The sequence below is a fragment of the Neolamprologus brichardi genome, chromosome 14, assembly GCF_056152115.1.
Source record: "Neolamprologus brichardi isolate AB-2024 chromosome 14, ASM5615211v1, whole genome shotgun sequence".
Taxonomy (NCBI): Eukaryota; Metazoa; Chordata; class Actinopteri; order Cichliformes; family Cichlidae; genus Neolamprologus; species Neolamprologus brichardi.
The window spans coordinates 23,506,712-23,532,500 of NC_142117.1; the positions used below are offsets into that span (position 1 = coordinate 23,506,712).

The window sequence follows — 25,789 nt, forward strand, 5'->3', positions numbered from 1 at the left end:
CTGTAACACCTCTGCTGCGACACTGGTGGATATTGTTCTTTCGATAATATTCCGACTTACTCAAGACCCACTGTCACAGCCATGTCGATATCAGCACAGGTGGATGTATTTCAGAGTGGACAATGTACAGTAACATCTGTGGATAAGTAACACCTTAACACCATGTTAACTGAAGGAAAAGGTACATTTAAACATATATTTATATGGTTTGATAACAGAAGAAATTGTGTTTTCAAATTTAAGTTATTTAAAAAATAAACTCATTAAATATTCTTTAAAAAACAAACAAACAGAATCAAGTTTTAAGAGAAAAGGAATCTTTTATTTTTTATACATGTGCCTCATATCAGAGCTGCTCAGGGAATATTTACACCATTGGAGGTTTTTCCCCTTAATTCCTGAACTTCCTTATGCAAGGCTGTTAAATGCAAAGAGGAATAATCCATAAGTGAAATAGGATAAATAAGTATTAAACCAACATTTCTTCTGTCACTTTCACCTTTGCGCTCTTCCCGGTTGCATTCAGAAACAAGGATGTGGTGATTCAAACTCTCCCCCAGATCCAGAGAAGCTTCACAGTTCAACCTAATAATTTTTTCCAGTTACACAAATGGTTCAAGATATCACTTCTTCTCTATGACGTGTGGCTCCAACAGTTTCTTCATGTGCAGCTCCTCCACCAGCTTATCCACACAGACCTTAAACAGAGCTTCAGGTTCCTGAAAGACAAGAATATAAAGACAACTAAACATGTTGGATTCATGTGTACGTCAGCTGTCTAATTACTTAAATTTAAATGTCTTAAAAAGGATGGAAATGAAAGCTTTCTGTATCTGTAAAATTTTCTGCTTCACCCGCGCAAAAACAAACATACAGAAAGAGACAAAAGGCCTTTCTTTTAATTTATTACTGCAACATAGATAAATAACTTAAAAATGTCAAAAATGCTTTAAATGTAGCAAAGAGAGATTTATCAAAAGATGTATCTCATGACCTTTAAATGATACAGCTCATTTTAATATAAAACAAAGAATAACATTGTCAGCTTTCATCTCACATGGTCCTGGAAGCACCAATGTGGTTTTAATAGGAAAAACTAAGGGTTCAAATCCATCAGTAAAGAGGCCTGTGGATAAATAGGAAACAGTCTTCCTCCTGCAGGGTTTCCCTTTTCTCACAACCTTTTTCTGTAAATGTGATGTCACATACCGACATATAACTCACTCTAGACACACCAACTTAAAACTTAAATGACTCATTACTTTGTGCTCCAGCTGCCGCTGTTTCTCCACAGCCTCCTCCAGACTTAGACCAACCCACTCTACCACTTCTTCTGGGATCTCAAACTGCTGCTCACAGAGAAAAAAGTGGGAGTATTATTTTTTTTTTTTTTTTCCTTGTTGACTTTACTCACCGGGTCCTCGGTTGACTCAGACATATTGGACATACCTTGTATTTCTCGTAAACCTTTTCTCGTTTAATGGGGTCATTAGGGTAAAGCTCTGTGTTTTTGCGTGCCAAACGAAGCAGCATTGCCCTCTTCAGGTCCATCCCCAGTTTGGAGTTGAGGTCCTCCTTTGGTGTCTACAACCAGTCATTAGTTAGAGACACACGGAAAACACAATAAGAAAAAGTTCATGTTGAACTGGAGTAGTTTTCTCTTACTTTGAGGATATAATAGTCGAAGCCGTAGGCAGCATCGATGAGGTCCAGAGTGCGAGCTGTGACTGGGATGGTGAACTTGTGGTCAAGGATCTCGCTGTAAAGTTCTCTCTTGAACACTTGTGGTTTCCAAGTTTTCCTCAGACGAGTGGACATCTAAACAAAGACAGTTTAGACAACTTTTAAACTACTTCAAAACACACACACAAAAAAATACATTTGAGTAAGTAAAACGAGCACTTTTTTAATTTTCTCAGGTTAAATAATAAATATATCACATAATATCACATGAGGTGGTTCACCACAAGTATTCTCATTGGCAATAGTCAAATATATCATTGAAAATAATCAGCTGCTTCTCCAATGAGTCTGTCATTATCAAATGACCTGTAGCTCCACTATATTAAACTACTACTGCAAGACAGCAGCAGTCAGAGTTCATCATCAGTTGATCATCAATTAAGTGAATGTCTCTATTTAAAAAAACAAAAAACAACTCATGATGTGATATTAGTATATAGTATATCAGAAATCTGTTCACTATTTTTATTACAAATTATATCAGTAAGGAAGCTGACTAAATATTAACTCATAATTTATGGCAAAGGGGTGGGATTAAACAAGTGTTTACTCCTTCCCACTCCCTTTCAACATGTAAATTAATAATTTTTTTTGTATGCAATTTGTACAGTGTATATATATATATTTTTTTTCTTTCTTATTTTCTTTTCTAAATGTACTTGTATATTGTTCACATGTTGAAATAAATTACCAATCAATCAATCAATCAATCAATCAATCCCACAGCTCGTGGAGAAAAACAAACTCCTCAGAGACTTGCTCTTAAAGAAGAAATAGTGGTTCTGATCAAGACAAAAGCCTCATGTGACCTGAAAGAGGAGCTGGCACATAAATCTGTCTCGGTATGATTCAAATAAGGAATTATCATCGTCATTATTATTATCATTATTTGTAAGGAGATGTTTCCTCTTCTCGTTTAGGTGGCGTTCTACTACAGAACTATGGTGAAGAGGCGCCTCACCTATTTTTCACATCATCTCTCACCTGTCAAGCAGAGATATATGTGCAGGTGGAGGAGGTGGTTTGTAGGCTCACACGGGCCTGTGAGCGATTTAGAGATTTCCTCTTGAGGCAGAATTTTGAACTTTTTTTAGTTGTTTACACTTTCCCCAACCTTGCTTGGATCTGCTGGTTGTTGTATTTGTGGTGCTTCAAACCCATGTTGCCAACAGGGAAGCTGCAGAGTGTCCTCTATTGGACAAACTACGAAACATCAGCACTCATAATATAGCTGAAGGACATTTCTCCCATCATCTTTACTTTTCTGACTTTCATTTATCAGCTGTTATAAATCCTGATACTGATCACGTAGAATTTTTCTCTCAGATTAATATATATAAACGCTGAACTTTCACAGCCAATAATACAGCAGGTGATGTTCTTCTTTAGCAATACAGCGCTTTGCCATTTTTACTAAGCAGCAGTAAAGCTTTTAGTTTTCACCCAACTCATATTTTCAAGATCACTTTACTTTTGTGAATGGTTCTCTGTAAAGACACAATGACTTGATGCAAATCAAATGGAGCAAACTCAGGAATACAACTTCTAATGCTCTGTTCTTCAGAAGCTGCCCCCTGCTTTCATACAAGCATTTTATATAATATAATAATATTCTTATAGGAAATTATCAAAAGAGGGAATCAAAAGAACACAACAGCAGCACAAAAAAGACAAAAAAAACCCTATTCTTCTACAGACTAACTTTGTCATTGTTGGCATATCTGTAGCCCGATATCCAGCCCTCTCCTCCCCACAGGCCGTCCTGGGACTCTGGAGGGTAGTAGATTGGGACTGGGACATCCTGCACCCGTTCCTTCAGCCCCGTGTTGGGGTTGGCTCGGTACTGGACTCCTAGAGGCCTCCAGTGGACAGGTGTGGGTTCCTTCTGTTCAAGTGACTTGAGGTAGTGCTTCGGGAGACGAGCATAGATGCCCTGTTTCATTTTAAGGGCCTCCCACACTTTAGGGGAGTACTTCAGAAGAGGCATTTTTGCTTTTGACAGTCAAATCTGCAACACAGAGGAGGGATGAAAGAACAAAACTTAGTGTTGCTTGTATTGACCAATCAAAAAAATCAACAGTGTTCCAGTGTTTGCAGGTGTTACAGCTTTAATACATAAAGAAAATAATCTGGTGCAGAAATAAAAGAGGAAAAACTTCCTGATTTTTCTGTGACAGGTTGCATTCTTAAAATAATGAAGCGAGAACTGCAATGAAGACTCAGAAAGTATTTTTTTTCAGTTAATGCAAAATGCCAGAAATGCCTTATGTAATTACAAGCTGAACATTTTTCTGAATCGTTTATTTCTTTTAACAAATAGCTACTGGGATACAGAAACAGAATAAGTTTGATGATATTAGCTGATCGTTAACCAATGCAGGCCAACAACACAGTTACACACCGGCTTATTTAATGAAACAAGCCCTCCATAAGTGTCTGTACCCGCACTATTAAAAGGTCTCACCGCGTAATTAGAAAAAGCAACGCCGTCAAACAACAATGGATATTTTAATCCACGTTTTCTCAACATCAAACCAGCAAGGGCATCGTGAATCCTCCGCTACTGGCCGCAACTTCCGCGAAGAGCAAACAGCGTCACATATGATTGGCCGAGAGAAGACGTCACTCTGTCGCTTTTTCCGGGCAAACCGGATGTGCGCCCACAGGCAGAAAATAAAAATGTACTTTAGACCAGAACAAACGAAAGACGTGTTCTTGTAAAAATACTCATCATATATATAAACGTGTTATGTTTGTGTTTCTTTCATCTTTTTGGACCAAAAGCTTCCTTTAAGAATCTAAGCGCTGTGTTTTGTTCATTATTCGGTAGAAGTATTCTTAAAGTCCTTCACTACTTATAAGCAGCATTACACTTTTAATAAATGTACAAGAAATCTGTTTTTTAAACCCTAACGTCAAGGTGTTTTTGTCTTTTAGTCAGTTAATCAGACTTCATTGCACACTTAGCATGTGCGTGTGTGGGGGGGAGCTTAAAGAAGAAAAGAAATCCTTAAAGAGAACCTAAATCAGTAGTGCAAGAGATTCAACAAGACACGATAATCTCTCCATAGCAGGGATTGTAGTTCATTGAACTCTGCAGGGAATTTACTTAAAAGGAAATATAAAATTAAAAACAATCTTTTTTTTTTTTTTTTACATATATATGTTTTAAAAGCTATATTTACATGCAGATGTGTCTATCTGTCACAAGACGGAGTGGAGTGTGCACAGGTAGGACTTTGTTTGTGAAACCCTTCTGTTTAAAGTGCTCATGGTTTGGAGGACCATTACCATCTCCTGCATTGAAGAGTTCGGATATTATTTTGATATTGATATATAGTCCGTAAACATGAACTTTTATTTTGGAGAGCAATGACGAAGGTTCACAGGAAGTGGCACAATGCGTTTTTAAGCGTTTATACAGCACAAATCATTAATCGCTCAATTACTCATCATTTCAAAACTGTTTTTCGCCGTTACGCCCGAAAGGTGGAATTGAACCACTCTGCCGCTAAGCAGCTACAGGTTTGAAGCCTGCACCCCGGACCACCGAGGCTCATCCGGGCACTTACTGACAGTCTCCTTACGCGTATAAATACCCCATACCATTAATATTCATCTGACTCACGGTGCTACATATAGTGACTGTTTTAAGCGTGCTTTAATCAAAGATAGGTCACAAAAACGACCGTCTACTGCAAGACAGATAATCTAATCTTTCTTGTGCGAATACATCACTGAAGAAAAGACATGTAATCAAGTCTGCGCTGTTATGCAAAGCAAACGTGCTTTGATTGGCTGTCTGAAAATATAAAGGAGGAGACACACGGATTTCTCAAAGGTAAGCTGCATGATCACCGCTACAACAGAATCCAAACAGCCGACAGCTGATTATGGCTGTATTGCCTTTGGGTGTGTTGTGGTGTGTAGTATATCATTATATAGCATTCAAATTATAAATAAAAGACTAAAAAAGAGAAGCGCATAAAGCCTATTGATCAGATGATGTAAAGCGGTTTTAACAGCTGTAAACGGTTTCTACAGGCATCTCAGGCACATCTCACACATAGCTGAACTCACCTCCTGCTCTTCTCTTCTTGCTTCATGGGACTTCGACGTAAACACAAGATAATTTTCAAGATCACGAAGATGTTTAGCAGGGACAAGAAGGACTCACATGGTTTACACTTACAGGAAATATACACATAAATGTTTGTTATTGTATTTTAGATTAACTCCAACTTTTCCACACAGTATCAAACTCATGTAATGTTGCAAATATAGCATTTCAGGATGAGTTATAGCTGTAGCCAAATTTTAATCGTAGAATGATATTTGGAGTGAACAATCTGGAGCAGTGAATCATTTTTATTACTTATTACTCCTGTTTAAAAAAAACAGGACATATTAGAATGAATATTTCTTTTATTGTACAACTTGGAAACACTAACAGAGTTTTCAGGCACAAGTATGGCGACATAAGGGATTACAAAAAAAATCTAAACCATTTTACTACACACTGCATAAAATTTCTCGGAGTAGCACCACAAAACTCGAGACTGATATTGAGCTTATTCGGGTCATTTTATTTCCCCACATTTCACCATCTTCCCCTCTCCGTTTTGAAATGAGTGTGATGATTAATTTCTTTCCTCCGTGGTTATTCTTTGGTTATTGTCAGAGAAAAGTGTTCTCAATGATCAAAGTCTGAGGCTCTTCCTTTGTTTCTCCACTCGGTGGCGCCAGGAGGCTCTGGATCGCCTCCTCTGGAGGAGAACAGCACATACTCCTGGCACAGGCCTTTCCGCAGGAAAGACTGCACGCCAGGGGAGGTGGTGGTGAGGGGTCCTCTCTGTGGATAACAGGAGAAGCTCCGTCCTCGCTGCCTAATGAGGCGGAATCAAACTCTGGTTGAACAGTGCAGCAGCTCACACCTGCACTTCGCAGCACTTTAGTGACTCCCGACATCATTTCAGCACACCTGCATACATGTGAAATGAACCTGCATCAATAAAATGTCGCATTTTGAATTTAGACAGATCATATTTATGATAGCCACTGAGCAGTGACAGTTAAAGTGAGACTGTGAGACATTTTGACCACCAGTCTCAAAATACTCAGTGCTGACTGTCAGAACACCACCAAAGAACAGAAACCTATTTGTCTCACCTGTGTGCTGGAAATCCCGTGTAGCAGTGCACATGAACAGAGGCCACAACGAGGGATTCAGTTAACTGCCAGACGTGAAGGTCGTGCACAGCCTGCACTCCAGGCAAGCATGCAATCCTCCGCCCAAGATCAGTAACACAAATATGTGGTGGTGTGGCTTGTTGTAGCAGCAGTCCATACCTGCACAACTACAGAGGGAAGCAAGAGTGAAAACAGAGGCCTGTACTATGAAACAGACTTTGGAAGTGCCAGAAAGTGATTGGCAGCATTTGAAGTGTTGTAAATTACTTGTTGACCTATAATATGTCAAACATATCTCTCATGAACGATGTCAGAGAATATGGAAAAGGGAAATAGCTGCAAACCTATAATATTATTATATATATCATATATAACCTTATTGTAAATCCTGTGGACTGCCCTCTATCAAAATATATATACATACATGTATATATGTATATATATTCATACATATACATGGATATGGCACATAAAGAAAATCGATACAAATGTCAATAATTGACATTCAGTCAGACCTTTGCACAGAGAACCAGGATGGTCTAAAGTTTGTTTTTGTTTATTTGTGTTTGTTTTTTCACAAAAAAAGCACCTAAATTGAGTTTTTTCTGATGAAAAGCAGTAAAGAAAAATCAGTAAAAATGAAAATTAATAAAGACTCTTACATACAAATGTAGTTTTTTTCCCCCTGTTGGCTGCAACCAATTTTATTGTTCTATAAACATGAATATCTGACTCTGAAATAGAGCAACTATTTGTGTCTGCTGACCTTATATCGCATTTATTAAGCCTACATTTGAATTATGTTTTTATATCTATTCCTTACTTGCTTGCAGACATTTAAACCACCAAATTAATGTAAAAAACTGTATTTTACACATTAATTTATTCAAATACTTGATTTTAATCCACCAGAATCTCTTGTCCATAACTGCATTATTTCCTTCCTGACTTCAAATTGGCTAAAACTTACTAATGCACTAAGTCTATACCAGTCTTACTGACCAAAGTGCTTAAAGCACAAGCATATTCTAACTGTACTTATAATAAACTACTGTACACTGCTTTTCCTCTCACACACTCTCATAGTGTGGATTTACAGTTGTGTTGTTTTCAGTCTGAATTATGTGTTTAACCTCTTCATAGTTTTCCTGCAATATAATTTTATTTGTAAAATCAGTTGCTCTGCTGCCAGTTAACTAAGTAGATTATAGAAAGATACTCTGCTTGAGATGAACTCATTCTGTCGTGCATCTATTCTGGATGCAGACTAGAGGCCTGTCTCCAGACCTTTCAAATGATTACAACTTTAAGTGTGTAGTTTAGCATGACATAAACACACAGAGTGTGACCTGCGGTGCAGAGGTGGCAATCAGCGTAATGACAGCCAGCAGAGAGAGGCCAGGATCCAGGTAAACCAGGAGGCAGCAGGCACCAGAGCTGTCGATGACCTCCGGGAGGATCAGTAGCATCACCAGACTGTTGATCAGGCCCAGAAGAGACGTAAAAACTCCCTGAGTGACAAAGATCAATGACATGAGTCTGATGGGCCAGCGGTTGGTTGGAACCGGATTCTCAGTGTGAGGTAATGACTTGCAGACGTCAGAGGTTTTAGATGCATTTTGACTCTCTGAAATAAGAGAAAAGAGCAAAACACATGCTTTGAAACTGTTGTTTGGGCTAATACACAGGAACCTGAGCAGAAAAAAAGTGGACAGTCTACAGAGCTGAAGTGTTACCATGATGTCCCGTGCAGGTGTTGTGTTCAGGATTCTCTGTGAAATCACTCTGACCCTTACAAGCCTTTGAATCTTCAGCACTGCTCGCTACTTTAAATTCAGGCAGGTGAACTTCTGGCTGTTGTTGCTGACTTTGGGCGTCAGTGTCAGGGATGCTGGAGGTTACCGGATTGCAGAGGACGAGTGCCTTGCTGTGGAGCATATCGTGCATAGCAGACTCAACTTTTGATACACTCATGTCTTCGAATTCCTCTTGGCCCATGGATTGCTCCTCAGCCAGGACTGTGGGAGTGGAACACACGAATGAAAAGCAAACATGGACACCATTTGATCTTCCTTACAGCTGAATATACACTGCATAGCTACATTAGAGTACATAGCTAATAATCCATTCCCAAAGTCTACATGCACTTGGCCTAATCTAGCCATTAAAAAAAAGCTTTCTACTCTTCTATAAATTGATAAATGGCCTGTATTTGTATAGCGCTTTACTAGTCCCTAAGGATCCCAAAGCGCTTTACACATCCAGTCATCCACCCATTCACACACACAGGTGATGGCAAGCTACATTGCAGCCACCCTGGGGCGTACTGACAGAGGCGAGGCTGCCGAACACTGGCGCCGCCGGGCCCTCTGACCACCACCAGTAGGCAACGAGTGAAGTGCCTTGCCCAAGGACACAACGATCGAGACTGTCGGAGCCGGGGCTCGAACTGGCAACCTTCCAATTACAAGGCGTACTCCCAACTCTTGAGCCATGATCACCCCGTAATTATTTACTTTTGAAAATCAACTATTGTGGCAGCCTTACCAAGATGTTACAAATGCAACTAATTCTAGCAACCAAGGGTGCACCAACATATCTCTTTATCTGCTGAAGTAAAGTGAAATGTGTTGTAATCTACTGTGTCATTTGTAAGCAGCCACATTTAGCGTGAATGGGAACTTAGCCATGTCCAACCTCTTATTTCTTCTTCATTTTAAGTAAGTGGGCAGGGCATCTGTGCTTGCAGCAGAGTACGGATATTAATATGTATGTGAGTGTAAAATATATAAGAAAAGAATATAAGAAAAAACAAGACTGACTAAAAAAACAGATCTCAGGTCTGCGGTTTGAAGCTGTAAATCTGCAGGATTGGATCAATGCTTACCATCCCTGATGGTACAATGAGCCGAAGAGTTGTGTGCAGATAAATAAAATAGCCCATTACCTTCTTTCATTATTTTTTGTGTGTTACCTTTTTGGTTAACTAGTAGGTGAGATCCAGTCTCTTCCTCGCCCACCCCGGTCTTCTTATGTCGCAGACGATCACAGCTCAGCCCGAACACAAGCATCTTATAGAGCGTGCTGACTACTCCAACCACCACAAGCAGCTGGGGTTGATGCACTGGGTGTGGCTTCAGGAAAAAGTGGATAATTTCCATGAAGTATGAAATACATAAGGAGACCAGTAGGAGGGTAGAAATGAAAACCCTCACAACCTGAACCCTGCTGTTGTGGTAAGACAGACCGCAGTTTAGAGCTGCAGGGGAAATCTTTGGGGAGACGGGCTGATGAGGGTTGACCACTGATGGTGTCTCATGGTTAGGCTGAGCAGTGACTGTCTGGCTACCAGCTGGAGGTTCAATGGAGGAAGCATGTGGAGAAGTAGAGGGCTCCAAAGAGGAGAGCGATGTTTTAATTGTGCCTGCAGTCTGAGGAAGAGGAAGAGCCAGGTGCATGAGGATGAAGAGCGTGTGGAAACCATCCACCAGGGTGATGAGGGACTTACACAGCTGACTGATGGCGATCTCGCACATCAGCAGCAGAATGGTCACTCCCAGCATGGACCAGTGTAACACCCTCATTCCTGCAATTAAGAGTACAGAAACATTCAAAACACTCTGAATCTGAGACCCCACTGTTTGCACTGAGGTCTAACATGAAGGGCCATAGTCACATAACAAATGAACAGGTGACTATAGCCTCATGTTCTGGCATAATAATAAATAATAAGTGATGACCATTTATAGCTCAACCTAAGTGGAGATGTTTTTTGAATAAACAGCATGTTAGCACTAACACCTGATAGCAGCTACCAAGCACGGTGGTGGGAGTGTAAGGATTTGGATTTGTTTTGCAGCCGCAGGGCCTGTGCACCTTGCAGCCATGCAACATGAACTCTTCTGTATGCAAAAATATCTTACAGTCAAATCTGAGGCCATCTGTCCGACAGCTAAAGCTCGGCTGAAATGGGATCATGCAACGGGACAGTGATCCCAAGCTAAGCAGGAAAGCTACAACAGAATGCCAAAAGAGCCAAGGTGTTGTAATGACCAGGTCAAAGTCAGAACCTCTGACTGAAAGGCTGTGGTAAGACTTTCAAGGGAGCCCACAAATCTCAGCGAACTGAAGCAAATAATGTGAGAGGATAAAGTCACAGGGATGAGATGTATGTACTTTCTCACAGGCCTGGTTAGAGTCTTTTGAAAAACTTCTTTCTTAACAACATGTATGCAAACCATTTATGCATCCAATGGTTGAATGTGTTATTATTTTAAAGTCAAGAAAAAAAGGAGTGAGAGAGTGAAATTCATAAAAAAAAACAAAAAACTTCAATAACGCACAAACTATTGAAATCCATCCATTCACTGATTTTTTCAACTGCTGATCCAGTTCAGGGCCATGGGAGAGCTGGAGCATATTTTTCGCCTATCATAGATCAACAGGCAGGTTACACCCTGGGGAGTTCATCATCCACCGCAGGAGCTATAAACGGGTCAAATGTTTCACAAAAATGAACATTTCAGAGTTAAGAGCTGAAGACTGTCCCTGAAGTCAGATTAAGTTTTGTCCTTGCCTGAAGAAACAAACTCAAAGAGCTACACTTTGTGTTGCGATGTTGCAAAAGCATCTGTTACACTCAAGGTCAGGATGTCAGCTGCATGAGCCCACACAATTCACACAATTCACCACATGCCTCTGTGCCGTCTGGTGCACTCATGACTTCTCAGCATACGCGCACTGATGATTGAATAAGTAGAACTCTTATACATGAAATGAAGCATTGTACCTTTTGAGGACTTTTTGTTTGGTACTTTAAAAGTCATTTAAAGCCTTTTATTTCTCTTGCGATTAAAATCTTGAGCTAAAGATGACTTTTTTTTATAATTGCAGCAGTCTTGGTTTATTAGAAACAACTTTTCAATCAAGAACACGTTTCAATCATGAAACCTACGACAAACTTTCCACAGCATGTCATATATTCTTAAGTTCATTTACCCCAGAAAAGTGGACGTCCCTCAGCCGGCACTAAAAGGTAAGTTGGACTCCTGGATGTGATCTGTGCAGCTGAAGCTGAAAAGTGTCATTCATGGTGCTCACCATCTCTCACTCTCTCTGTCCCACCACACTCCTCCTCTGCTGTAATCACAGTCATGTGAGCAGGGGAGGGTGTGGGTGGGATCATCCCTCGTTGGTGGGAGAAAACACGTTGAAAATACGTTCACACGGCCCACCCACTCTTCAGATACCCTCCAAGCAGATCAAGTGAAGCTTATTTGCACTAATTAAACCCCGATTGTGTTGTCAGGATTATATAATGGCATCATGAGGTGAGACCTTCTCAGCTCTGCCTTATACTATTTAGGATACTGGCATCCAGTCAATATTATAGCTCCATTACCAATGGACTTGCTGCCTTCAGCTGGCCTGTCTAATTATAGTGGGAATCAGAGTATAACACTCTATTATAATTTGGAATAAGCTAAATACTAAACACTCTCTAAGCCCCATACTGGTAATAAAATATTCATTCAGATATTCATTCAAGTATTTGCAGTATATGTACTGATTATTTCATCGTCTATTTCTCGAAATATTTATCAAAGGAGGCAGAAATATCATGTTTACTGGGATTCGCATATTCTTATGTTTATTCTATATATCTACATACGATCTACAGCACATTTGTGGGGAGAAACGTTCATGCTTCGATGTCAAATCTAAGCTCATGTGAGGCTGTATGTTTGCCAGCTCAGTTTGTGTCAATGGCCCAAAATTTGATGAGTGAATTCCTAATGCTTTGTTCTACAGGCAGAAGGGTCAACAAAAAGTCAATGTTCAGATCACACATAAGAGTTTTCTCCGTAAGAAGGGGAGTACTTTAGTGTATTTGCAGTAATTTAAGTTTAATCAAGAATCGTTTTAAAATCTTTCCTTTTTAAAAAAAAAATTCCTTAGCCCCTGTGAGCTCGGTGGATGTGCTGCACCCTCTCTGTCCCCCTCTCATGATCCCACTATGACGCTGCAGTCCCATCGGCCCCTGCTCCTTAGTGTCAGCGTGAGGGGGGTTGTTTCAGTCCACTGGACTGTGGATCAACAGGCCAGATAGGGGCTGACACCACAGATAAATCCCTACTGTTTCACCAGCATGCCAGCACATTCCTGAGGCACAGCTAAACCCAAGGAAAGACCCAGCGAGGAAGCATTTGATCACTTGTCGCTGTCCCGAAACAGAAAGAGGGAGCCATAAAGTTTGAAGTATTGACTGTTATACCAATTTCCCCCACCTCTGTTTTTTTTTTATTCTGGGACTGTGAATCAGTGAGTCAAAGCTTAAAATCTTTACACGGACCCTGCAGCCCCTCTAGAGGTTTTATCTCTTCCAGCAATCTAAAAATAAAAATCTGACACATATTTGTATATAATTGCTTAAACATGAAAGAGTCCTCAAGCAACCCTAAAGGACATGCCGTTCTTTAAAACACCTGTGCCTGTCTGTGTCTAAATGATTAATTATTCATTTCTAGTTGAGTTCATGTTAGTGGTGGGGAAACATTGGCATCCTACTTAAGAAAGGATAAGGCACCCTCGTTAACGATCTCACATTAACAGTTAATCGAGATCACATTAGTCATTTCTGCACTCTGTGCGTTTCTGATCAAATACTGTGATTTTCTTTTGGCCCTCCTGACTACTTTTCGAGCCTGTTGCCCGAGAAAATCCAAGGCTGTCCCATAAGTCCTATGATTTTTGGAGAAAGTTGTACATAACTACAGGCGATGGCTAAAAAGACAAAAGAAAAAAGAAAAATAAAAAAGGGTCACTTTTAGCCTATGTGCAGCAATTACATGCTCACTAAATAAAATAGTCTGAATGGCAACTGAAATACTTCAGTTGGGAATATTTAAGTAAATGCTTTAGTATTAGATCCAGTTCAGCTAGTTTTGGTTTAGCTTTAGCTCAAAGCTCACAACAAACTCCATAGATGCCAGCTAAAACAATAAGCTTGTTCAAACATACAGATTCAAGAATTAATACATTTCAGTGGTGAACTTGGTATAATTATCAGATCAAACTGCATCTTATTTATTGATGAAAAATAAATATTTAGGTATCATTGTATTGCCTTCGTAGCCAGTGCAATATGTTGTTTTTAGAGGGGTTTAGGTAATATCTGAGAGTTCATTGGATATAATACAAATACTGTGCTAGTACAAAAATATATCCATGAAAACTACATCCAGCTTTTTCTGAAGTGGTCTTGACCAAAGAAATTCCTCTCATCTGCCAACTTAGACTAAATAAACAAATCAAATCCTGGATGGATGCCAACAGGAGAAAACCAAAACGGAGATGCACTCTTGAAATCACACTTCATTTTAATATTGATTAAGAGAACACTGAAAGAAAGGGGAAGCTCACTGATCTGGCCCACTTAATATTAAAGTGAGCCATATGAGGCCCTCGATGTAAAAAGAATTTGACAACAAGACTAAGCACAGTAAAAATCCAAATAACACAGATGCGCTCTGTGTGATAGACAAATTTTGACCAAAGAATTACATAAAGAATTTTAACATCACTACCCTACGATATATAGCTGACACTCAGAATATTATTGATGCTTTTATTTCCTCTTAGTTAGATTTCGGTAAAGGCCTTGTACGTCAAAAAAAGTCATAGCTTCCAAGTGGGCAGCTGCTGTCTCAAGAATTTACCTCTCTCTGTTTAATCCAGCGTCCCTGTGTGCACATGAAAAGCAATTTCCTTTGAATCGTTCTTCACTAAAAGAAAATCTGTGTCCAGTTAATATTTATTAAACCACATACCTGGTCCTGCTCCTTGCTTTGGGCAGTTATCAGCTTTTTCTACTTGAGGAAATTAAACGTCGGTGGAGAGATTCAAGAAAACTTCACACTGATGAACTTTTCAGCCATTTGCCCCGAGGTCCACAATCACATGACTCGTACCAGCGTGGAGATAAACAAGCCTCAGGTGCTTTTCGAGCCATATGATAAGTCACAAAAGAAGAAAACGCAGGAGGCCAACAGAACATTAGGAATGTTTTATTTCAACGAGAATTTCCCCACGGATGCAACAAAACCAAAACTCTGTGCAGCAACAGTGTCACACAGTTTGTGTCCCAAGATGTAAGAGTCCAGACTGAGAAGAAAATCCTCCAAATCTACACCGAACGTGATTACACTACACTGACTGCAGGGCAGGTTTGGATGGGTGATTACAGGCACTGATGACAGGAAGGATGTTTTGTGGCAGTCGCTCACAGATAACTGTTGCAATCAGTGAATACAGAAGAAAACTGAAGATTGAATGAATGTAGGCCTGTGGTTCCAAACTTGAGGGCTGACATTAAAATATGTTTCTTTTCTTCTTAAATAATCGAGTAGTTTGGTGCCTGGCCTCTGCAAAATGACACCATTAAAAATGAATTAATAATAACAAATCAGCTGAGTGGTCAGAGCATCGCCCCTTACAGCAGTTGAAGTAAAGTAAACTGTAAAAGTTTACAAACATGAAAAACAAAAAAATAGTGATTCAAATGCAAAGATGAGCCATTTCTGGTACTTTCTTCAGCATTTCAGGATTCATAATGTAAATTTGAAAACAAAAAACAAAGAAACTTTGTGACATTTACTTGAAACTTGCACCACTTTGCGGCCACTTGCTAGGGTTTTAAAGACTTCTAGTTTTCTCTCATTCTTATATAATTGGGCGGGGTGGATTTATGTGGTCAAGAATTTGTATAGTAAAACATACAGAGCAGAGCTCCCATCGTTCTCCACACCTTCACCCCAGGACAGCCTACTGCACCCTAGAGGGGTGAGGCGGTTCACACTGGGGAATAGTTTCAGGAGAGGGAAGTGCTCCTCCTGGAATCTCTGTGGTGTTTTAATAATAACGCCATGACTTCTTTTTGTTTTATACTTAATTTCAAAGGCATGAAATAGAAATGACCATAGGACAGGAGGGAGAGAGAAACAAGGATCTTAACCTCCTAGGACCTGGCATCCACATATGTGGACATCACATTTTGGGTTATTTAGAACAAAATACTCAATTTTGCTCTACAAGGGTTTGATATACACTTGCGAGGACATTATACTGCTACTGTTCTATCAAAATTTTAAACGAATATCCTCTGAATTATTGATGTCTTCATGGAGTTTTTGTAATGCTACTTTTAGCAACTTCCTTATTGACAATCGGTCACGACAGCAGGCAGCACGTTTGATTTGATAGATTTATTTATGTAGGTGCCAGATGCACTTCTTGACATCACCACAGAGGGATTTGTATCTCCTCCCCAGGATCCTTCTCCATTGTGAAGCGAATGAATAAACCACTGCGGTATTGAGCAATTGATACAAAGATAAAGTCAGCTTTCAAAAAACATCTTAATTTCAAATCTTTTCTTACGATTGAGATAATATGGGAAGACCTGAAACTAACAATATACTCTCATTATATCAGCCAAACAACATGTCCTATAAAGAGTAAAATGCATGGATGTGTCAGTGCGTTTGGTCACACAGTATTTTAGTCCTGGTGAAGTTCTTAACATGGGGATCTTTGCTCAATAAGTTGCTCTGGTCTACTGTAAAATCATCGTCTTATCTGAAAACAAATAAATTAAGCATCCAAAGCAAAAAGCAGAGGACTGTCTTAAGATCGTTCATTTTTGGAGCGTCCTCAGGTTGGGTATCACTGGTCTAAAGTGACTCAAATGTAGAGATGTCTCATGTATAAGTCCGATTTCTGTTAGTTAGAGCAAAAGATGTGTGTGTGTGTTGGTGGTTGTTAATCAGAATTTGAGAACAGCCTGACAAGCTTGAAAAGTGTGTGTATGCAACTTGAAACTATGTGTAAAAAAAACAAAACAAAAAACACATTAATGACATAGCATCCGACGTTCAAGTAACATCGTTATCAGTGACAGGCTTTGGTTTAACGTGCCTGCAAGGAGCCGCTCAGCAGTGCGGAAAACAAGCCAAAAAGAACAAAAGAGCAACAGCACATTTCGCTCCTTTCAGAGGAGCCGTGATCATGTCAGTGCTGCTTGCTGCACTTCTTATTACCATTTTAATTGCCATTACTGCAACACATTGAGTCTGGTCTGTTATTACATTATTTGTAACCCAAAACTTCATCCAAATCATTCTTTCTGTCATTCATGCATTCGTGTGCAGCTCCAAGTGGAGTATTTTCCATTGAAACATACATTCAGTCATATTATTAGTTATTACATGCATTTATTTGAGGAACAAATTTTGCCATACATAACTTTGTGATTACCAGCACAGTTTAATTAAGTTAACAAATTATTCTTTTAAAAAAAAAAAATCTAAAATTAAAGCATTACAAACAGTGGGAGCAAACTATCGTTTGGGTGTAGAAGAGCAGGAAGGTTGAATGCTGCTCCGTCGGCAGGAAAAGAAATCCAACCTGCCGGTATCCGCTTCAGGGAGGAATTATCAAAGCAGAGATACCGTCTAACTGCCCTGCTCTGAAAAACTATGGTCAGGAGTTGGATTTTTACAGACATCAGCACGTGATTCTGCTCAGACTGTGATCTCCTTTGGGCCTGTGGGGAAACAGCCATCACTGCCCCCTTGTGGCCACAGATTCACACAGCAGCGCAGCTTTAAAATATGTTGCCTCTTATGCCCACCGCTTCTTTGTTTTGCTGTTACCGTTTCTAATCATTCAATCTTATTTACCCTTCCTCGCATTTTTATTAGAGCCCCTCAAAAAACAAAAGAAAAACTAAATATTTCCCCTAGTGTGATATGATATATACATCAAAAACTTTAAAGCAAACCCCTAATCATAAGAAAGGAAAGGAAAATGGGGGGGGGTGGGGGTCAAAAATAAATCAGAGGGCTCATAAAATAAATATAAAGTAATTGATTTCTCAAAGCAGCCAAACAAAAAACCTGGACACCCGCCGCCTTAGGAAAAAAATCAAAACAACACTGAATCTGAAGTGGTGAGACTGAAGGCAACATGATGAGGAGCGAGAACATAGGGGAGAGACGGCACAAAGTACCAGTGGAAGACTGAGGGACCGGAGGAAAGGAGAGGGGAGATGACGACTGAGACAAGGTTGTTTTTCCTTACACTTTCACACAACAAAGATCAATCGAATAAAGCAATCACTGAGCTGCAGAGAATCAAAGGAAAAGCTGATTTTTGCCCCGTATCGCCCAGAAATAAATCAACCAAAATCAGACGTATACATTTCTGATATTCACTAAAGTTTTCTTTTCTTTTCAGCGGGGAACAAATCACCGACTCGGTGAACTCTAAAAAGCATTTTTATTGTAGCAGAAGCGAGCGGGAGACGGTTGCAGCTCCTCCGCGTCAGATCTGAAAGGTCTGAGCGGTGGTGGGAACGCCGATTCCTGAGGGGCCAAAGTGAGTACAGGAGGAGAAAACAAACAGGAGAGGTCACTTTGGCAGAAGTCCCTTAGAGTTTAAAGGAGGGAGTGGGAGACACGCACACAGAAAATGTTGACACTTAAACAGACACGTTAACAACTTCAGCTTCTGTGGATATAAAAGCCTTAAAGAGCAACCTACTCCAACCTCAAGTGTTTAAGCCAGCAGGTCTGATGGGCAGGGTCTGCCACTGTTCTTTTGTCTTCTGTCACTTCACATCATCTGTTATTGTCTTTGTGTATGTATGTTACAAAAAATCCTTTTAATTACTTTTTTTTTTTTAATCATTGTGGAGACCTACAGAAGAGCGCAAGGAGCTGTGAGAAAGGTCCATCTTTGGTTAGTGTTTCATCCTCTCTCTTTTGTCCCCACACTTCATGTAAAGATTGCGGCTGACAAAATGTAGTGACAACAGGTTGAACTTTATTTCTCTCCCCCTCATTTCGCATATTCAATGTGCATATGCATGTGTGTTTCAGTGGTTGGGTGTAGTGTGGATGTGGAGGGTCTCCTTATGTCACAACTGAGCTCCACAGGCAAATCTTGTCCTTCAAGTCTTTTCCATTATTTGTTTGTATCTTCCTGTACAGAGCTGTGAGTGTAACACTGGGTCTTCTGTCCTTTATGAGAATGCTGTGTTGGAGGTTATGACAAAAACTTTGAAGGGCAACCAGTCACGTAGCAAAGCCAGACAACTTATGCTGTTTTCACCTGTCCCGACAGTCCCTGTGGAAGCAGGAGAGAGGAGATAAACGTTTTAGAAACTGAACTTTGATCCGAACCACGTTTAAATATATCATTAACCACACCATGAAGCTGTATTCATGTACACGCCAGAAAATGGTCCATTTCACATGCATTTGCACTACAGAATCTACTCTTTGTGGTTCAGTGGAGGAAATGTGAGCAAGATATACTTGAGGCCCAAATCCTACCAGTAATCAATGTAGCGGGCACTTGGCCACATATCAGCACAATCCAGCACACACCCCCCCCCACACACACACACTTATTACCAGTGAGCTGGCAGGCTAATGTCCGACTACAGAGCCGCACCTCTGTTACACAAGTGTTTGAAAAGCTGCGGAGCATGCATGAAAACAGCTTAACACTTCTCTTTGATACAAGCATTTCAACTAGTACCGTAATTGTCGGGCTATAAGCCGCTACTTTTTGCACAAGCTTTGAACCCTGCGGCTTTTAGTCGGGTGCGGCTTTACTATGGATTGTCCATGATTTTTGTCATACCGTAAGACGATTTGTTTTGTTAGTTCTGCTGTTGTACGGCACTACGTTGCCTGGCGGAAGGGCATGTGATCAGACACACAGTATCGGGGTTCAAGAGTGGTATGTTGGTCACATGTCCATCCGCCAGGCAACATAGTGCCGTACAAGTAGCGCGAAAAACAAACTTCAAAGTAGCGCTACGCGTTCAGCGGGAGGCGTGGATGACGAGCGGCAATAAACTTGCAAAAAGCAAGTTATGCTCAACTCCACCGGTGGAATCTGACAGCGTGGAAAAGTGTGAAAACATCCATGATCACCAATGGATTTCGAAGGGCTGGACTGCTGCATGATGGAGAGGAGGACACCGCCACTGCCCTTCAGAGGGTGTTCGACTCTGACACTGACAAGGAGGATTTGTTTGGTTTTGAAAGTGACAACGAAGGAGAGAAGCGGAGAGTGGATGACGTAGCCATCCTGAGCCTGTTCGTATCCGACACTGGAGAAGAGGACTTTGGTGGTTTTAGTGCGCAGGAAGATGAGAAAGATGGTGGTGAATGACTGACTGTTCTTCTTGTTAAAGCCATGTCACTGCACCTGAGCCTAAAAGGTAGTCCGAATCTATTTTTCTGGTGTGCTGTAGGTTATTGTTATGTACTACATTTGTTACTCATTTATGAAGCACAGTACATGTTTCGTACTTGTAATTACCGCTACTTGTACATATACCTAAAGAGTTATGCAAATATGTACCCATAACTTGTTTTTCAAAATATTAATAAAAGGGTTGTGTCTCCAAACAGCCATCTCTTTCCTGACAATTCCCTTTGTGCATATTCTCTTACATATGATAAGTCAACATTGAAACACCTGCGGCTTTTAGTCAGGTGCGGCTAATGTATGTACAAAACAGGATTTTCCCCTGATTTTAGCTTGTGCGGCTAATATTCAGGTGCGCTTTGTAGTCCGGGAAATACGGTATGTATCATTTGTTTCTAGGCTATATGGATGATGACATTTAACATCTATTGTTTGCCCTATATAAGATCTGATTTATGATTGGATATTATTGGTCATATGAGATTTAAGATTGTGCTGTTTCATTGTCTGATGAAGAGCAGACACTTGTGTTTTGCATCATTAATGTCATTATCTGCACATTTGGTCATTTTATTGCGTTTTAAGTTGTGAGAAATGAACTGTAAACTGAAATATTAAAAGAGCAGAAGCAGAAAACACAAAGTGCCTTTTCTGTCATTTACATGCTGTTTTTCTACCAGAAGGAGAATGTGAATAGAACGTGCTACATATTAGCGCCAGCTTAACACTTTCCAGAAACAGGTTCTGTAGCATTTTCTGGGTTTCTCACGGGGTTCTCACGTTATGGTTGGTCTTCATCAGTTGCATATTTTAGAGAATAAGGCTCGAACATGTACACAAATATTTGTTTTCTAGCCACTAGAGCCGGATGAAGTCTCATGAAGGGCAGCTTTGAAATCTGGCCAATCAGAAGTGACTGGGCTCTTTAGGTTTAAAGTAACTGAGGCTGACATGAGGGGCTGTTAGAGGGCAGGCAGAGACTCGTGTTTATTTGCTGATTAGCACAAACAGGAATTATGTTTTTTGTTTTTTTTTTACTTATAATGCAACAAAGTAGTATTGCTTCAAGCACACTCTGCAGCAGATTAATAGTGTGATAAATGCTCTATACCTCATGGTGCATCTCTCCCAGTCTCCAAACTGGCTTCCAGCAGCAGTTCCTCCAGGTCCTGTCCACAGCTGACACTCACTACACGAGTGACACATAAGAGACTTTAAAACAACCTTTCCACAACAACAACAACAAAATCTACTGAATGCGACCTGATTTAAAAAACATGACATCAGTGTTCACACATTCTCACCGTGCTCCATCACACAGCTGCCAGGCTTGGGGCTTTCAGTGTCGAGAAGATGGAGGGAGAACTCAGGTTTCAGGCCATTGGGCAGAGCAGCACCGACCACCTCCCCTTCTAGAGCCTCAGCAAAACTCTCTCCCTCGTCTGCAGAGCTCTCGTCAGCCGATTCCTCCCTTTCAACCGGTGGATTTATTTGAGTGATGGCTTCAGGCCAAGATGAGGTGGGGTTAGGACTTTGTGTTGCATCTCCTGTTTGAGGATTTGACTCCTGTGCTCCACCCTGAGTGACAGCTGGTGCCTGCAGATCAGTGTGGACAGAGGGGAAAGACTCTGCTTCCTGTTCATGTGCCTCTGGTTGTTGCTTTGGCCTTGGCTCCTCTTGGTTTGGCTGTTCTGTCTCTGCTAAACTGAGTTTTTCATTTTCTGGTAAGCTGACTAATATTTCCTGCTTCTCTTTCTGTAGAAGTGTCTCCTGTGTTTGGTGTGGTAAGCAGGCCTCCTCTGCCGCAGTTACTACATCATTTGGTAGCTGTTGCAGTCCAGATGTTAACAGTTCCTGCTGTGTAGGTAAGCTAGTCTGGGGTGGATTCAGTTCCTCTGACTGTTCACGCTCTCGGGGTATCACCTGCCAATCATTTCCTACAGGACCTTTCACCTCCTCCTCTTCCTTTTTGTTTCCTTCTACACAAAGAGGCTCAGGTTGGGGGCTTTTAGGGCTCTCGGTTACCTGGTCTGATGAGGAATTTAAAGGCGGGGCTGGTGACTGTAGACTTGGATCTGTGTTTTCAGTTGTAGGCTGTGGCTCTAGTTTGCAGGTCTGTGGAGTATTTAGTGCTAAAGGACTCTGCTCTGTCATTTTAGAGTCTGTCAAAAGAGCAGGTGAGTTCTCCTTCATTTCCTCCTGTGTCAGTTGGGTTTGTGTAGGTGTCTGAATTGCACACGGGGGTTGTGTCTGCTGTGTTGTGTCTGCAGGAGTCTTTGAGGGCTCTTCAGACTGGCTGGGAACAGCAGGCACACTTAACTGGAGCTGATGCTGTTCAGGGGGGCTCTCCACCCGGGTCACCATGAAAATCTTATGACCCCTCCCAGGGCTTGAGACGGATATGCAACGTCCAGGAGATGGAGGTGTGCCCGGAGGAGCTGCAGATTCTGTGACGGTGACAGAAATTACGCTTGACCCTTTGGACGGTGAGGCTGAGGATGTATGTGAGGCACTGAGTTGAGACTGTGCAACCCCTGGATGGGTATGAGTAGCACTCTGGTTTGAGAGAGTGGAGGAGTTTGAAGTGGAAGATTTTGTTACCACCTCGCTTTCCTCCTCGTCCTCAGTGTCAGAGTCAGACTCCAGATGAGTCTGAGGAACATCTGAGTCAGAGCTCGCTCCTGACTGCCTGCTTGTCTGCGTTTCATTTCCTGCCGTTTCATCGTCTTTATCCTCTACGTCACCTCTCTCCTCTGATGCTGATTCATGCTCCTCCTCCTCCTCTTCTTGCTCTTGCTCTGTGGCAATTTCAGCCATAGAGGCAGACTGCTTCATCTTCTGCTCATTATCCTCTTTTTCTTTAGCAAGGATGAAATTCCTCTTACAACCATTCTGGATCTCAGCCAGCAGGGCACGCTGTGTCTCAATAAAGCTCTTTACCTAAGAGACAAAAAATAAATAAACAAAAAACACATTTCTAATATGCAAAACAGTCACTGTAACAGGGCCTTACTTCTTTCATTTGTTTTAGCAAGAAGTATGTTCTTTCACAACACAATCTTTTTTTTTTTTTTTTTTTAAATGATGGCATCGTGCTGGCATGACAGGTGGAGAAGATCATAAGTACCTCTCCCCAGAAAAAAGACGATTGTACTTTTGTTGGGGATTAACTAACAGCTGAGATCTGTTGCCTATTGGGTATTTATCAGAGCAGTGCACATATCATATCATAATATCAGCATGGCTCATCAATTTGTTTTACAGTTTTTGGACAGGAGAAGTATTTGGCACCGTCCAACAAGCCACACTAAGCTGTACCTAAACTGTAAATACCTGTATTAGGTTTTGGTCTTCTCACTGGAATTGCTGAAAATGAGTCATTTTATATACACTGAAAACATCACCTCCTCTCCTTATGAAGTTAAGGGGGCTTCCAAATCCAGGGAAAATATTGGCAAAGTACAAAGGCACCTAATTTCAACCCAACAAACACATTTGTACACAGCTGAAATGGGATAATGCTGCAGAAATATCTGGACTATATTCAACCATCTCCTTCCTCTCCTCTCTAGACTTTACCATTTCTTATTCGCATACTCACAGTTTCTTTCTTGGGCTCCCGGTCAAGGTCGAGACGCAGCAGAGAGGTGTTAACCTTCAGGGCAAGAGACAAGGCCATGAGGCCACCTGTTTTAATCTCATTCTCTCGAAGGTCCAGGCGCAGCAGTCTGGGGCTCTCAGCAATGAATTCGGCCACAGCCACAGCTCCTAGAGCACACAACAACAGGAGGCCAGTCAAAAACGCAAAAATCCAACACACACGCACACACCAGAAAAAACTACAGCTGAGGAACAAATACATAATTTCCTACCTTCACAGGACAGCTTGGTGGAAGCAAGGCCCAGCCTGAGCACAGAGCGGTTGGCGATCAGCCCGTCTTTCAGCTTGTGGACTCCTTCGTTACCCACCGAATTATGGCCGAGGTTCAGAGTCTCCAGACTCTGTGTGCATGGCTGAGAGGAACAATATTTAAATTACAAGTGGAAATAATAATGAATAACATAATCACAGTGTTTTGCTGTGTTTTTTAACAGTACAGGAATAAGTACAGAAGTACAGTACAGATTGTCTATTCTTATTTAATACACTTAATGTACAGAATTCACCTGCTTGCTGCATACATGCTACATACATGCACATTCACGTAATGTATATAATATATAATGTTCTTCCTCTCTCCCCCCTTTTGCACAAGTTTAGGAGCGTGTCAGGTTACATTTCACAGTGTGTTATACTTGTATAACTACGCATGTGATGAATAAAGAACCTTGAACTTGAATAAGCTTTGTACATCTAGTGTAATTTTAGAAATGTAAAAAAATAATCAACGTTGTACTTTATGCAGGATTCAATGCCTACATGATGTGTTTACAGAAAGTCATTCTCTTTAAGTATCATTGAGATTTGTTTTAAAGGTCTCATCCCCAAGTAGGCAGTTTTGATATTACTTACTATTTACTCATCCATTAAGAGTATTTATTAAGATCATTCCTGTTAGCTAGTGCTAAAAAGTCAAATGCCCATTTAAATGAGTGAGCACCAAGCCGTGCTGCTTTTACATTTTTGGGCAACATTATCATTTCATAACATTTTAGCAGCCAAGTAAACTGTGGTCAAATCCAGGGCTGTGAATAATTAGCCAAAACAATCAAAGGTTCTTTTTTTATCTGTGAGAATTGAAATTTTAGGACATTTTGTTTGAACAAAACAAACAAACAAAAACAAAAACCATTTATTGGAAAATCTCAGAAATACTGGTTTAAGTAATCAAAAGGCAAAGACCACCACAGGTTATAAAAATAAGTGAATCCCTCTTATAATTATTAACATGTGTGGTTTAAGCATGGTTATCTGCCACATTAGGTTTGATGATAAATTTTTAACCCATTTTACATTATTGCATTTCCTTTTCATGTAGCTTAAAGTAAATCCTGTTTTTATCTAAAAAAAAAAAAGTCTGCCTACAATAACAATTTGTTGAAAAGTTGTCTCACAATGCAATCACACTGAACCTAAGAATCAAATAAAACCGATGGCTTTATGTACAAGATACAGGTATGGGTCTATGTAACAAATACAGTAACTGTGATATATACAAATCAGGGCCATTGCACCTCCTGTGGTTCCAAAATTCCAGGCTTCAGAAAATGTAGCCAGTTGGCCAATGACACCACTGGTGCAAGAAGCTTTAAACAGAGCTGCACACTCTACTGTATGCAATGGAAAACAGCACTTGTCTCCAATAAGATATCCTTATTTTGGACTTATCAAACAGTGTCATGTAATGCAAGTTGCCTTTTTGTCCACATAGCAAACACGTCCACTTTAAAGACCATTAACATTGAACCTCAGTTTGATAAAGCATGAAACCTGGATTTTGTCATTCTGATGATGCGAGTTACGTGGGTCTAGAAGGAAGCGTCTCTATGGCTACGGTAACTTTTATGTATCACATGATGGGAGCTGGCTATTAAAATGAAATTCAAAAACTACATCATAGGTTAAAAATGA

General features: G+C 40.6%; 3 protein-coding genes and 1 non-coding gene across 4 annotated transcripts in view; all 4 read right to left on the reverse strand.

Moving 5' to 3' along the window:
* Positions 1-300: 300 nt before the first annotated feature.
* On the reverse strand, positions 301-4,341 carry mrpl28 (mitochondrial ribosomal protein L28). The gene is made up of 6 exons (XM_006795387.3): positions 4,208-4,341; positions 3,446-3,751; positions 1,666-1,818; positions 1,450-1,584; positions 1,263-1,349; positions 301-719 (listed from the first exon to the last, which is right to left on the reverse strand). The coding sequence occupies exons 2-6, from the start codon at positions 3,728-3,730 to the stop codon at positions 624-626; spliced, it is 756 nt and encodes a 251-aa protein (XP_006795450.1). The 5' UTR covers positions 3,731-3,751; positions 4,208-4,341; the 3' UTR covers positions 301-623.
* Positions 4,342-5,222: 881 nt separating this feature from the next.
* Positions 5,223-5,309, reverse strand: trnastop-uca (transfer RNA opal suppressor (anticodon UCA)). Its single transcript has one exon. It is a non-coding gene; the product is annotated as a tRNA-Sec (tRNA).
* Positions 5,310-6,150: 841 nt separating this feature from the next.
* LOC102786479 (uncharacterized) lies at positions 6,151-12,069 on the reverse strand. The gene is made up of 6 exons (XM_087851521.1): positions 11,932-12,069; positions 9,908-10,519; positions 8,670-8,951; positions 8,283-8,560; positions 6,913-7,100; positions 6,151-6,724 (listed from the first exon to the last, which is right to left on the reverse strand). Exons 2-6 carry the CDS (start codon positions 10,515-10,517, stop codon positions 6,421-6,423), a joined length of 1,662 nt encoding a protein of 553 aa, XP_087707647.1. The 5' UTR covers positions 10,518-10,519; positions 11,932-12,069; the 3' UTR covers positions 6,151-6,420.
* A 2,943-nt stretch (positions 12,070-15,012) lies between these two features.
* The window catches only part of ppp1r37 (protein phosphatase 1, regulatory subunit 37), a 52,107-nt gene continuing 41,330 nt past the window's right edge, over positions 15,013-25,789 (reverse strand). Inside the window, exons 9-13 of the mRNA XM_006795386.3 lie at positions 24,090-24,231; positions 23,819-23,985; positions 21,522-23,157; positions 21,329-21,406; positions 15,013-19,119 (exon numbers count right to left, since the gene is read on the reverse strand). Coding sequence (XP_006795449.2) covers positions 21,330-21,406; positions 21,522-23,157; positions 23,819-23,985; positions 24,090-24,231 — 2,022 coding nt within the window. The 3' untranslated portion in view covers positions 15,013-19,119; position 21,329. The remainder of the gene's footprint in view (positions 19,120-21,328; positions 21,407-21,521; positions 23,158-23,818; positions 23,986-24,089; positions 24,232-25,789) is intronic.

Bases quoted from the DNA above. Each gene is read 5' to 3' on its own strand.
- mrpl28 (XM_006795387.3), bottom strand. From the start codon at position 3,730: ATGCCTCTTCTGAAGTACTCCCCTAAAGTGTGGGAGGCCCTTAAAATG. The intron at 1,585-1,665 runs GTAAGAGAAAAC...GACTGGTTGTAG, and splicing joins TCGACTATTATATCCTCAAA to ACACCAAAGGAGGACCTCAA. The intron at 1,350-1,449 runs GTATGTCCAATA...CTCTGTGAGCAG, and splicing joins AGGTTTACGAGAAATACAAG to CAGTTTGAGATCCCAGAAGA.
- LOC102786479 (XM_087851521.1), bottom strand. From the start codon at position 10,517: ATGAGGGTGTTACACTGGTCCATGCTGGGAGTGACCATTCTGCTGCTG. The intron at 7,101-8,282 runs GTCACACTCTGT...TTCCCTCTGTAG, and splicing joins TTGCCACCTCTGCACCGCAG to TTGTGCAGGTATGGACTGCT. The intron at 6,725-6,912 runs GTGAGACAAATA...ACATGTATGCAG, and splicing joins ACGGGATTTCCAGCACACAG to GTGTGCTGAAATGATGTCGG.